At 51.6% G+C, this 13,659-nt stretch overlaps 1 protein-coding gene across 10 annotated transcripts in view; it reads right to left on the reverse strand.

Moving 5' to 3' along the window:
* Nucleotides 1-13,659, reverse strand: part of CNOT1 (CCR4-NOT transcription complex subunit 1) — a 1,579,387-nt gene that overhangs the window by 166,593 nt on the left and 1,399,135 nt on the right. For all 10 annotated transcript variants that reach the window (XM_085638198.1, XM_085638193.1, XM_085638201.1 and 7 more), the window contains one exon: nt 2,911-3,084. In XM_085638198.1, coding sequence (XP_085494324.1) covers nt 2,911-3,084 — 174 coding nt within the window. The remainder of the gene's footprint in view (nt 1-2,910; nt 3,085-13,659) is intronic.

The raw sequence follows: 13,659 nt of genomic DNA on the forward strand, positions 1-13,659 counted from the left end.
TCAGTCTGTCAAGAGGTCCTGACCGCCACCGTAGGAAGCTAGAGGTTGAGATCCTCGGCTGCCCTACGCAACACCAATGCATAAGACGCTCCCTCCTCCGTAGTCACAGTTGGAGGAGACAACATGCCAAGGTCTACTGAGGTATCCATACCACTGGCTTCCCCCAGTTCCTCTCTCCAGTCCGTAACCCAACTGGTCAGTCAGAGGGTCTCCAGACCCCCTCCCAGTCCTCCTCACCCTCCTCTGGTGGCCAATCGGGGCTGAAAGGACCAGGGAAGAACAGGGGCACAAAAGTACCCATCGGCGTCGGATCCGGCGTCTGTTGACACCGGTCCGGCTCAGTGTCCACATTAGGGTGGAGGCCAGGTGTGACGCAGGCTGGGGACAACTGCCGTTGGCTGCGGAAGTGGTGCCAGTGGAGGTGTAGTCCGGTCGACCGGCGCCGATCCGGATCCAGGCCTGGATCCAAGGGGTCCCCTCAATGCCAAAGCCGCTGGCGTCGTAAACCCAGGGCCCCAGCCAAATCCACGGGGCCCAAAGGCGTGTAGGCTGAGTCGGGCTGCCTATAAGTGGCATGCATCGCTTCGTAGAAATGCTGAAGCTGGGCAGGGGTCGCACTGGGTCCCGGGAAGGGAGGGAAACCAGGAGTCATCCCAGCAAGCTCCGCACTGGGAGCCGCGGGAGAGGCCCCACCCGCATCCCTCGTCGGGTAGGCCGACGGACGGGGAGAAATCCAAGAGCGACGATGCTTTGACTTCTTGTGCTTCGACTTACCGGAGTGCGAAGACTTGGAAGAAGATTGGTGATGGTGGTGGCTCCGCGACCGGGCCTCAAGAAGCTTTCGGGATCGCTTCCGCAAAGATGTTGGATTCATGGTCCAGCAGTCTGTACACTACTTGGGAGTCGTGGTCTGGTTCCAAACAGAACAGGCACACGTGGTGCGGATCTGTCACCGACATCAACCATTGGCAGGAACCGCAAGCCTTAAAACAAGGCATCCCTGAAGTGCACCAGGAGTCAAAGATTCAAAAACTACGTCGGCAAAAAGTGACTGGAGGTACCGCTCTCTCCGGATCTGCGCTGGCTGGCACGGAAAAAGAAAACTGACGTCAGCGCGTGAAGGCGGCGTCTAAGTAGTTGCCGCGACGCCATCCCGGTGACCACAACGCCAACGACGGACGGTGAGCCGACTGACGCCACCTTTCGACATGCAGGGGTACTGCCGACGAAACAATTCTCCAAAGCCTGGGGGTAATTCTAAGGTAAGGAATCTATAACTAATTGTCTCTTTCAGATCATAGTGTTATTGGTTCAAAGGTAAGTACTTTGTTGTGGGATCTGGTTTTCTGGGGTTAGACTCAGGAGTCCCCCAGGGTCAAGGATGCACTCTTGTTACACCCCCAGCGGCACTAGGGTGGCCGGGTGCAGAGTGCTGAAGCCAATGTTATCCCATGGAGGATCGGTGCCCTCCGGTTGGGGGCTGCTGACAAGCAGGCCACTGGATTGTGTGAGCAAAGCTCCTGGACTTAAGCTCAGGGCAAATGGGGGGTTAGGCCAGCACAAAAGATGCACCCTCAGCAGCACTAGGGCCGCAGGGTGCAGAGTGCTGTTTCGGCATCGGGTGCCCTGTATCTTTCAATGGAGAGTCTCCAGTTTGCAAACACAATGCAGGCTCCGGGACTAACTTCTTCTGGTTGCCACCACCACTTGGAGATGCAAGTTGGGATGTTGGGGGTTGGTTAGGCACTATCAATTGGGCCACCCAAGGGCCTGGGGTGTCGGGTGCAGGGGGTGCCTTTTTTGTGTTGGATCTTCTAACCTGCCCCATTGCAGTTGGGGCGGAGCGGGGGGGAAGAGACCTTCTGGTTTGGGGCTGCAGGATTCGGCTCGAGGCAGCTCTGGGATCACCGGATCTCGGATAGGATCGCTGAAAGCAGCCACTCGGCCTGGGCACTAGTGGTAAGTTGTTATTCAAGGGGCACCTCTAAGTTGCCTTGTGTGCATTTTTCATTAAAGGCCACAATGGCATCAGTGTGGGTTTAATGTGCTGAGAAGTTTGATACCAAACTACCCTGTTTTCAGTAAAGCCATTATGGTGCTATGGAATTCTTAATGACAAACTTCCAGTACCATATACTCTTAATGGCAGCACTGCACAATTTCTAAGAGTGGACTTAGACACTGCAGGGGTACAGGGCACATGCACCTGTACCCTCACCACTGGTATAGTGCAGCCAGCTAGAGGGGAGGCTGACCTATGCCAGGGCAGTGTGTTGTAGGCATGCCATGTCGACTTCACTTTGTTCTGCACCAAAACACATATACATATATATATATACATATATATATATACATATATATATACATACACATACATACACATACACATATATATATATATATATACCCTTTGTACCTGTGGTACCATTTACCAGGGGCTGACATGTGGCCAGAGATGCCAATTGGGTTTTGTTCTCAATGCAGTTTAGGTAAAGAACATAGGCCCTGTGTACATGTTTGGCAGGAACCCGGGGCACACTCAGTCAAAGCACATCAGCAGTTTAGCAAAACATTGGGGGGCAACCATGCAAAAAGAGGGCACTTTCTTACAATGGGAACCTTGTTAGCAGGAAACCTGTGCACACTCAAAGATTCATCAGAATGAGGCAAAACGTGAGCGGTATCCATGCCAAAAGCATGGTTACCCCTTACTAATTGTCCTATTAGGATTTCATCCAAATTCAATTCTATCCAAGAACCAGCCAAAGATCCAGCCTTCAGACCTACATCAAAGATTTTTACATGTAGAATGTGTGAATAAAGCAGAGAGGTAATCAGTGGTTGGGACTAAAGGGATCCAGTAGTCTGATGTACAACGTCTGACAAAATTAAAATACAAGCACGAATTACCTTTAGGTTAGGTGTGAAAGGATCTGGGAGCCTCATATTGCGTGGAAAGGCACTCAGTATTAAGTTCCTCAGCTGGATGCAGTTTGGAGGGATCACATCGCAGAAGCCATAATGGTAATCGCATAGAAATTCTGGAAAGTCATGCAACAAGACCAGCAACACACGAAGCGTGCCCTACAAAGAGAAGAATTAAAACAGTAAATATGAATTCCAGTTAGTTAACCCTCATGGTATGCATTTGATAATATTTATCTCTTGAATTGAGGTATGTGGGGTACCATATTACAAATCAAGTGTTTAGATGCTCTGTTGAATCTTCAACATGAGAAAATTATGCCCTTCTGGTTAAAAACTATTATGTAATCTCTCTGCCTCACTTCATTAATCATTTGCAAAAAGATAGCAGATTTAATTTTTAGCAATCCCAAGGAGGGCACAGAATGAGTAGTAGGACTTAAAATTGTTGAAAACAATTGTACTACTGGGAAGGAAAATGCTACTTACCAGTATGCATCTTTTCTTGGCATGTAGAGCTGTAGATCCGCATACTTTTGCATAGATCGTCATCTGGTGTTGGGCTCGGATGTTTGCACTTTGCTATTGTAGAAGTCTTTGTAGTCACGAGATAGGTGACTGCTCCTTTGGTTAGTAGTGCGCAGGGGCATCGACTCCATCTCCAGATTGTTTTCTCCATAAAGGGTGATGATGGAGTTAGTTAGAAATAGAAAATATGTCCATGTGTAATGTATGGAAGTAAAATAGTACTGCAACACATAGGTGTCCGGGGAGGCGGGTGGGCGTATGTGGATCTACAGCTCTACATGCCAAGAAAAGTTGCATACTGGTAAGTAGCATTTTCCGTTCGAGGCATATGAGCTGTAGATCGCATACTTTTGCATAGACTATACAGCAGTGACCCCGTTAGCGATGGCTACCTGTATGTGCTTCAGTAATTTGGAAAAGTGTTCTTAGTACAGCCTTGCCCACACTAGCCTGTTTTGCCTGCACATCTACACAGTAGTGTTTTGTGAAAGTGTGCGGTGCAGACCATGTTGCGGCTTTGCAAATATCCTCCATGGGGATATTTCCTAAGAATGCCATGGATGCTCCTAGTTTGCGTGTGGAATGCGCTCTAGGGGTAATGGATAATGTACACTTTGCTTTTGGGTAGCATATCTGGATGCACTTAACTATCCACCTGGCAATTCCAGCTTTTAATATAGGTGTGCCCTTAAGTGGTGGTGAGAAAGCTACAAAATGTTGTTTAGTTTTGACTGAAAATTTTTGTCCTTTCAATGTAGTAAAGAATAGCTCTTTTGAAGTCCAGCGTATGAAGAGCCCGTTCTGGCAGGGAGTCTGGTTGAGGATAAAAGACTGGAAGCTCAACAGACTGGTTAAGGTGAAAAGGCGAAATTATTTTAGGTACGAATTCAGGGTTAGTCCTAAGAACCACTGTGATTTATTTGTAAAAATGTTTTTTGTATGGTTAATGCCTGGAGTTCACTCACTCTTCTGAGAGATGTGAAGGCCACAAGGAAAGCTACTTTCCATGTGAGGAACTGGAGCACAAGTTACTACTTGTGTAAGAGACATTAGTTAGTGATGTACAAGTTACTTACCTCCGGTAACGATGTATCTGGTAGAGACGATTCTAGCCGCAGATTCCTTAACGTAGAATTATCCCCAGGCGTGAGACTGGACCCGGAAAACGTTCTTGTCTCAGCCTTCTGCGTGCCAGGGGGCGGCACCACGCGACTCCACCCCGCCGTCCTCCCGGGTGTGACGTCAGCGAGGTCACATAAGCCCCACCCCGGCGTGCTGAAGTCAGTTTGCTTTGGAGAACATTTACGTGCCACAACGCGGAGCTATCACAACAAAACTGAGGAGAGCATGGGAACAGTGTGCGAAATAACAGAGAAACGAAACAGAAAAAACAAGGGGTAAGGAACAGCACCAGTTGGCACCAAGGTACCAGAAAGCTAGAGCAGCATAGCCGTAGCAGGGAATGAACAGAGCATCACTTTGAGGAACAACCGAGCAAGCCAAGGCAATAGCCATCTTGGAGGCACAAGTATATGAAAGCGCCATAACAGAACGAGAGAGAGAGAGAACGAGAGAGAGAGAGAACGAGAGAGAGAGAGAACGAGAGAGAGAGAGAACGAGAGAGAGAGAGAATGCAACCACAATGTGAAGGGCCACAAGCCCAGAACAGAGGAGCAACAGCAAACCATCCCCAGACCACAGTTAAAGAGGGCTAGGCCCCCTGAAAGGAGGTCAAAGGACAGGTAAAGAATCCCCAACACAATAGACCGCAAGGGGATAAAAAAACTCCAAACAAATAGAGGGAAAAAGAGCAAAAGGAGACCCCTACACTGGAGAGAAACCAGCTGGAGGGAAGCAAAGGCGCGCAGCAACCAACCATCCCTGTATCAAAAAAAAAAAGGGGGGGGGGAATGGAACCATAAAGCAGAACCGGACAGCCTGACCGGAAGGAAGAGTAGAGGACACCCGCAGAAGACAAGACACCCAGGGGGAGGCGAGTGCAGAAACCCAAGCAGAGGGTCCTCGCAGAACAGGGAGGAAGGGCGGGTCGTGAAGGAATCTGTGGCTAGAATCGTCTCTACCTGGTACATCGTTACCGGAGGTAAGTAACTTGTACATCCGATAGAGGCTACTAGCTGCAGATTCCTTAACGTCGAATAGATACCCTAGCCATACCAAGGAAGGGAGGAGGGCCTGCGAGAAATCCTCCCCAGCAGGAGAGACATAGGGCACCAGCAGGGGACATGTCACAGGAACAAGAAGGGAAGGACAGCAGACCCCACGCCAAATTAAGGGAGAGCCGCCCAACACCCCGCAGGGGCAGACGGTGCCCGAAGGGCCTCAAGGAACAAAAGAAGCACCTCAAACCCCAGGGAGAATGGGCAGAACCGGAGGCAGGGCCCACCGTAAGAAACACAGTGATGGGAAACAGTCGAATACCCCACGGCCGCAAACAGCGGGCAAGGCAGGAACGGTCTTATCGCCAACAGCGCAGGCGTAAGAAGAAAGCACAGATGCACAAAGCCCCAGCGGAACCAGAGGCAGGGGCACAAGGGAACACATTAAGGGCCATGATGGTGGACAAGAACAAGCAGGCAGGCGCAGGCATGTGCAGGCAGCAGCAGGCAACACCACGAAGCAACGCACCAGACCAAGCCAGGCACAAGCCGAAGACAGAGGTCAGGGAGGACCAGGACATACCCCAAGGGAGGGACCGGTTCCGAAACACACACTGACCCACAAAAGAAATGGGACCAGGCAGAAGAAAAGGAGAAGAGACGTAGGACGGGCCCAGACCTTCACAACCAGAACACAGCAAGCCAAAGATAACCAGTCCCTCTGGAACATCAGATAGAGGACCAGGCCGAATCACCGGACAGAAGTGCCGAAACGCTACAACATCACGCCGCAGACAGCAGGCCAGACTGGTCGAGCGACGTAGCGCACATGGAGAAGGACAAACCTGGACGCAACGCAAGCTGCGCCAAGACCAATGCAAAGAGACCGCACCCGCGATACACCGCAACGCCAAGGAGAGCAAGGAACCCGAAAAGGGTGACCACACCGCCCCAGCACATGACAGACCTCGTAATAGCTACAAGTACCCAACATAGGGTATGCTATGTCCCAAGAAAACATGGGAACACCTCTTAGGAAAAAATTCTGCATCAGAGGACCAACAGAAAAGCCTACGGGTAAAACCGCAGACGGCTTGCAAAGCAGCCAATAAAGAAGACACAAACGGCCCAATACCAGGACCTATACAGGCTTACCAACAGCCAAACCGCAAATCAAAAAAAAGGGAAGGGGGGGCGCTGAACCAGCAGCCAACAGCACCGAAGGGCCAACCGAAGAACCCTGAAGGGCCAACCGCAGGACCCTGAAGGCACACCCACCACGCAGAACACACAATCAGGGCTACTGAACACTAGGCCCCAGAAAACAATGGGAGAACACCTCCCAGAACACAGCAGAGGACCGACACCCAGGTTCACTGAGGAGGAGGACGAAGTCCCGTAAGGAACCGCTGAACTGCAGAATCCGCAATGGTGTGAAACAAAAGGGCACCATCGAATGGGAGGTCAACCAGACGCTCACTAACGTTCTCAGGGAAAACACTATCCCTCAGCCAAGCATGGCGACGGAGGGCCACCGAAGAAGCCATGGTGCGACCAAGCGCCTCAGACATCCAGAGCCGAGCGAAGAATAAACACCTCCAGCTCCCAGCCATCCAACACCTTCCCGAGAAATGCAAGACAGAAAAGAATCCGATGAATCCCACAAGCAAGAAGTGGCTCTGGCCAACACACACAGCGTGTTGAGCACCCGCAAGGCAACACAGGAGGCGAAGATGTTGCGCCCCAATGAATCTAACCACCGGGCCTCCCGTGACGGAGGAGACAACACCCATGGCAAGGAGGGAAATGCAGTCTGCATAAGAAGGCCCCTGGTAGAAGGGTGGAAGTAAAGGCAGACCAGATCATGCGGAGCAGGAGCGGCTGGGGCACCGAGTCCCCCGTGGCAGGATGCCCCCAGGCCCCCAAGAAAGAATTATGGAGCGAAGCTTCGAAGAGAAGAAGCAGCTCCTGTCCACCAGAGCCCTGATAGAGAACCTCAAGCAAATGATCCACGGGGAAATGGGCAGCTGGGTCGGCCATGCGCAAAATCCCCGCAGCCGTGGAGACAGCTCGGGCAAAGGCAGCACTCGCCTCCGTAGGACAACACCGTGGGGAGAGCAATTCCTTCGTAGGCGACGGCTGTAAGTTAAGCCGGCCGGCCCCCGGCCCAACTGCAGGAAGAAAAGGCCAAGCTAGGAATGGGGGAAGGTTAATAGACAAGTGGGGGGCCTGAGGCGCCTCCAGGGAAGACTGTGGGCGCACGGACAGCGAAGGGATCCCCCCCTTTGAAGACGCTGGGGTAAAGGCCACGACACTGCGTCCCGTCTCCAGGGAGGAAGAGACAAACAGTTGCCGAACCTCTGGAGAAGAGGGGGCCTTCTTAGACTAAACAACCAGACGCCGGCATGGCGTAGTGGAGTCCAGCACCGGCGTCAGCTCAACGTCGACCGGTGCCGAAGGGGACGCCGAGACGACCTCTGCCTCAACTTGCGCAGCGGGAGAACAGGTCGGAGCCGGGGTAGCCAAAGAACAGCGTCGACTCGACCTCCAACAAGGCAGCCGCCTGCGTGGAGAGACAAGGGGGGCCCGGGGACGCGCCCCGCCTCCTAGCCAGCCCCTGTGGCACCGCCAGGGTCAGCAGCCGTCGGCGCCTGAGCGGCATCAGCTCGGCCTCGGACAAGGCCGCGGCCTGCCCAGAGGACCGTGGGGGACTCGAAGGCGAGCCCCGGCAACCTCCCGCAACACCACAGGGACCCCCACGGGGGTTTGCAGCGAGGCAGAGGCGCCGTGGTCCGAAGGAGGGAACCCCGTAGGGCCGCACCCAGACGACACTACATCTCCAAGACCTGAAGCTGAACCTGCCAGCGCCAGGCCAGAGCCGCCGGTAACTCCGCAGAAGGCCCCGCACATGGCAAGGGATCCGCAGACATCCCAGGAAGAGGAGGAGGAGCCAAGGAGGCATGCAGGGCCGCAGCAAAGTATTCCATTTGGGCCCTGGTCGCCCCCACGCCGGGAAACGGCAGGTAGGGTGGCGAGGCCGCACGACCAGCAGAGAACCCACGCCCCTCACAGGGCGGGGACCGGGCCTCGGGAACAAACTGACACTTACCAACAGGCGAGCAATGCCCTTGCGGCCTCGGAGAGGGACGATGTCGGAGACGGAAGTGGCGGTTCTTGAACCCTTCCGCGGGAGACGGACGCGGTGATGCCGCCAACCTGGACATGCGGGCCGAGAGGAGTTTCATCTGGTGTTCCCGCCGGGACTTCGGCTTGAGCTGCTGACAAGCCACGCAGTCCGTGGAGTCATGGTGCTCCCCCAAACACCACATACAAATGGGGTGAAGGTCCGTCGCCGACATCTGGTGCGCGCAAGACTAGCACGTCTTGAACCCCGAAAGAATTCAGACACTGTTCCCAAAAAGAAACGCAAAGCGTGAAAAGAAGGCCTTAAAACAGGCCAGGAACACAATCCGAATCCGCGTTGCACGTGGAAAAGAAGGAAACTGACGTCAGTGCGCCCATGTAGCCAACAAAGAGCTGGTCATCCACCCGGAACTGCTGTGTGCACTTCAGATAGAACGAGAGCGCACGTTTTGGATCCAGACAGTGGAGCCTCTTCCTCTTTCGAGGGATGCGGAGGCGGAAAGAAGGTGGGCAAGGTGATGGTCTGCCCGATGTGGAAGGGCATGACAACCTTTGGCAAACAAGCAATGGCATAGCCAATAGGTCTCGCCTTTGGGACCTTATAAGTGTTTAGCCATGCAACAGTTGCATAACTAAATACTTATAAGGTCCCAAAAGCGAGACCTATTGGCTATGCCAAGAATCAGCGAAAGTTAAAGTGATTGCGATCAAACATCAAAGCGGCCGTGAAAGTGAAAGTAAATTGCGGTAAAGCACGGCGCGCTAGCCCGCGTACATGCACTGTAGCTCTAGGCTGGCCTGGTAGCACTTTTTGGAGCCCTCTCAATCAATCTCGCCAGACCAGCGCATGCGCTGGGTCAGGCGAGACCTAAAAGGAAGGACGGGTCCTTAAAACCACCCTGTCTGGATGAACAGAAAGGAAAGGAGGTTTAGAAGAAAGAGCCTGGAGCTCACTCACTCTTCTGGCAGACGAGATAGCTACCAGGAAAGCTGTCTTGAGAGTGAGAAGACTTAAAGTACAGTTATGAAGGGGCTTAAAGGGAGCGCACATCAGATAGGTCAAGACAAGATCTTAGTCCCATTGAGGCATTACGAAATGCACCGGGGGGGGGGTTAACGTGTGCATAAGGATAAGGCCTTTCAGGAAACTTAACAACCGGAGACTTGAAGAGAGAAGGCTGATCTGGAAGCCTTAGAAAGGCAGAGATGGCTGACAGCTAACCTTTGACAGTGCCCAGGCCAGAGCCCTGCTGGGCCAAGGATAGTAGGAACATAAGGACCTCAGAAAGAGGGGCAGACAGGGGATCCACAGACTTCGCTGTGCACCACGCCACAAACTTGTTCCACCTGGCTGCCAGAATGACATCACAGACTTCGGGAGGAAGATCGAAAGCTGTCCACTGTCGCAGCTCAATCTCCACTAGTGGAGGCTGGACAGGTTCGGGTGGAGGACCGTCCCCTGCTGCTGCGACAGAAGATCCCCCGAAAGAGGGATCAGGGGATCCACGATCATACTCAGTAGCTCGGGATAACAAACTCTTCGAGCCCAGTCCAGTGCCACAAGAATGACTTGGGCCCGGTCGCGTCTTATCTTCTTCAGCACTCTGGGCAGAAGTGGTATAGGCGGAAAGGCGTAAAACAGACCGCAACTTCACTCGCAACGAAACGCGTCGCCGAGCAAGTGCCACCTTGGAAATTCCAACGCGCAGAACTGATGACATTGAGCGTTCTCTTCGGTGGCGAATAGATCTAACCAAGGCTCTCCCCACTGTAGAAAGAGACCTTGCGCCACGTCCAAGTGCAGGAGCCATTCGTGATCCATCAAGCACCAGCGGCTGAGTTCGTCCACCCTGGCATTCAGAAAACCTGCCAGGTGTTGAACCACCAAGGTAATGCCCTGATGTTCCAGCCATGTCCAGAGGCGCAGAGACTCCTGACATAGGGTCCACGACCCCACCCCGCCCTGTTTGTTGCAATACCACATGGCAGTGGTGTTTTCCATGAACAGCTGCACCACACTTCCCCGGACAGAGGGAAGGAATGTTGGAGATTGTGTCATCATTCTTGCATGGTATGCCCCCACTTTTTGCTGAATTGTTGAATGTACTTTGACTGAGTGTGCCCTGGACTCCTGCCAATCAGGTGCTCAGGGCCTATGTTCCTTCCCTAAAACCCACATTGGCAAACCCTGGCCACATGCCTGGTAAATGGTACCCTAGGTACCCAGGGCCTTGTGACCAGGGAAGGCCTCTAAGGGCTGCAGCACTCATTGTGCCACCCTTAGAGGCCCTGTACCCTAACACAAACACACTGCCCTTGCAAGCTGAGTGTCTGGGCACAAGATAAAAGGAATATGCTACTTACCAGTATGCATCTGTTCTTGGCATGTAGAGCTGCAGATCTACACACTTGTGCATAGATCGCCATCTGGTTTTGGGCCCGGATGTTTGCAGTTTGTTTTTCCTCTTGGAAAGTCTTTAGAAGTCACGAGGTCGGTGACTCCTCCTCTGGATCGTATTGCGCATGGGCTTCGGCTCCATCCTCAGATTCTTTTTCACCAGCAGGGAAAGATGGAGCGTAGTAGTAAGAGTGAAGATGCCCATGTGTGTGCTATCTAAATAAGATAAACTGGAACAGATGAAGGTAGCCGGGGAGGCGTGTGTAGATCTGTAGCTCTACATGCCAAGAACAGATGCATACTGGTAAGTAGCATATTCCGTTCTAGGCATATGAGCTGCAGATTACACACTTGTGTATAGATTATATAGCAGTACCCACCGTTAGCGGCGACCACCCGTATCTGTTGTAGTGGTTTGAAATAATGTTTTGAGTCCAACCTGGCCCACACTAGCTTGTTGCTTAGTTTGCACATCTACACAATAGTGTTTGGTGAAAGTGTGCGGTGTTGACCATGTAGCTGCTTTGCAGATATCATCTAATGGGATGTTCCTTAATAATGGTTTTGGGAAAAACTCTGTCCATCACCACCCCCTTTTTCCCAAATCGATTTTATCCACACTCAGTGTGGGAGGGTATGCTCAGACGTGAGTCCCTTGCTCATTGCACCATCAGGATTCAGGCAAGCCGGGCCGATGAAGGCTGTGATGCCAGAAACCGGTCCCCGGAAGCTTGTTTCCTTCCCAGTATAAGAATTGGCTTGGTAGTTTGGTTTGCCCTGTTCCCATCATGCACTGGGACAGGTACAGACTAATTTGCGTGTAGCCAGGTTCTGAGCTGGGATGGTGCAGTGAGCTAAAAAACGGTGATGGATTAAAACCATGATCTCTTGACTTGGTAAGAGTATTCTGCATCATTCAGAAACTCTGTCCATCACCACCCCCTTTTTCCCAAATCGATGTTCCTTAATAATGCCATGGAAGCCCCTATTTTCCGTGTAGAATGGGCTTTCGGGGGAATGGATAGCATTCGCTTTGCTTTATGGTAGCAGATTTGAATGCATTTTACAATCCACCTAGCTATCCCCGATTTTGAGATGGGGTTACCTTTGTGTGGTGGAGAGAAAAAAAAAACAGTTGTTTGGTCGTCCGGAAAGGTTGTGTTCTCTGAATGTAGTAGAGTAAGGCTTATTTCACATCCAGTGTGTGAAGAGCCCTTTCTGCAACGGTTTGTGGTTGCGAGAAAAATACTGGTAGTTCTACTGTTTGGTTTAGGTGAAAGGGAGAAATGACTTTAGGGAGGAATTTTGGGTTGGTACGGAGAACAACCTTGTTATGGTGCATTTGGAGAAAGGGTTCTTTAATGGTAAGTGCTTGTATCTCACTGACTTTCCAAGGGAAGTGACGGCTACAAGAAAAGCGGTTTTCCATGTTAGGAACTGTAGTTCGCATTTATGGAGAGGTTCGAAGGGAGGCCCCATTAGCCTTGTGAGAACGCTATTTAAGTTCTACACAGGTGAGGGTGGCACTCTGGGGGGGGGGGAATTATTCTTTTAAGGCCTTCCATGAAGGCTTTAATGGCAGGTACTCTGAAGAGAGAGATGTTGCCTGTTTTGTAGGTAAGCTGCGAGGTGTAGTCTAATGGACGTATAGGCTAGATTGCACCTTTGTAGGTGGAGTAAGAAGCCTATTTTGTGTTGAATGGACACTGAGAAGTTGGCCTGATGTATGATGTCACTAGTTCTAGTGTACACCTTATCAGTCCAAATACCCTTATGGTGATTGGTTGTAAAGTCAACCTTATAGACCAGCTATCCTAGTGGTAGCATGGACAAGAGCAGTCTTAGGCTAAACTCTGAATGGCATGTGAAGCCAGCTGTGATACCATATATAATCCCTTGAATACCAAATGAAAGGACACCACAACAGATATATATATAAAATAAAGTGTATTTATTCTAGTCAAACCCTCAGCACTCTTTATGAGATTAGAGGTAAGTACAACACAGTCTTATTTAAGCATACATTAAGTCACACAGGTAAGTAATACAGTTAGGCCCTAGGGGCCACGCAAACCATATACTAAGTAAGTGGTATAAGGACCACTGTCACGGACATAGAATAGGCCTAGGCCTAGGGAATCGCTGGGGCTACACTACACTAGCGTTAGTTAGGAAGTGGGAGGCCCACGGGATTCGTGTGCAGAGTGGACACACTCACGCGTAATGCGTAAAAGTCACTAGCAATAGTACAGTTTAGAAAACGATAGATATAGGACACTTCCGGAATAGCTAGGAAGTTTAGACTGGAAACCTAGACACTAGGATAGTCACTATCCTGATGAGCACCGGAGTACCCAAGTTACCTAGCCCACAGGCTGCGGGTGCCTAGGGGTGAAGATGCGTCTGTTTTCGTCGTCGACTCCTATGGATGCCTGAAGAAAGATGCTGACAGGCAGTCAGTGAAGAGTGTCCGGTGGATCCCAAGGCTGGGATCAAGAAGAGAGGAAACCTGCAAGCAGAAGGGACAGAGTCAAGGTCACTAGCCAG

This window comes from Triturus cristatus, chromosome 12 (genome assembly GCF_964204655.1).
Source record: "Triturus cristatus chromosome 12, aTriCri1.1, whole genome shotgun sequence".
Lineage (NCBI taxonomy): Eukaryota > Metazoa > Chordata > Amphibia > Caudata > Salamandridae > Triturus > Triturus cristatus.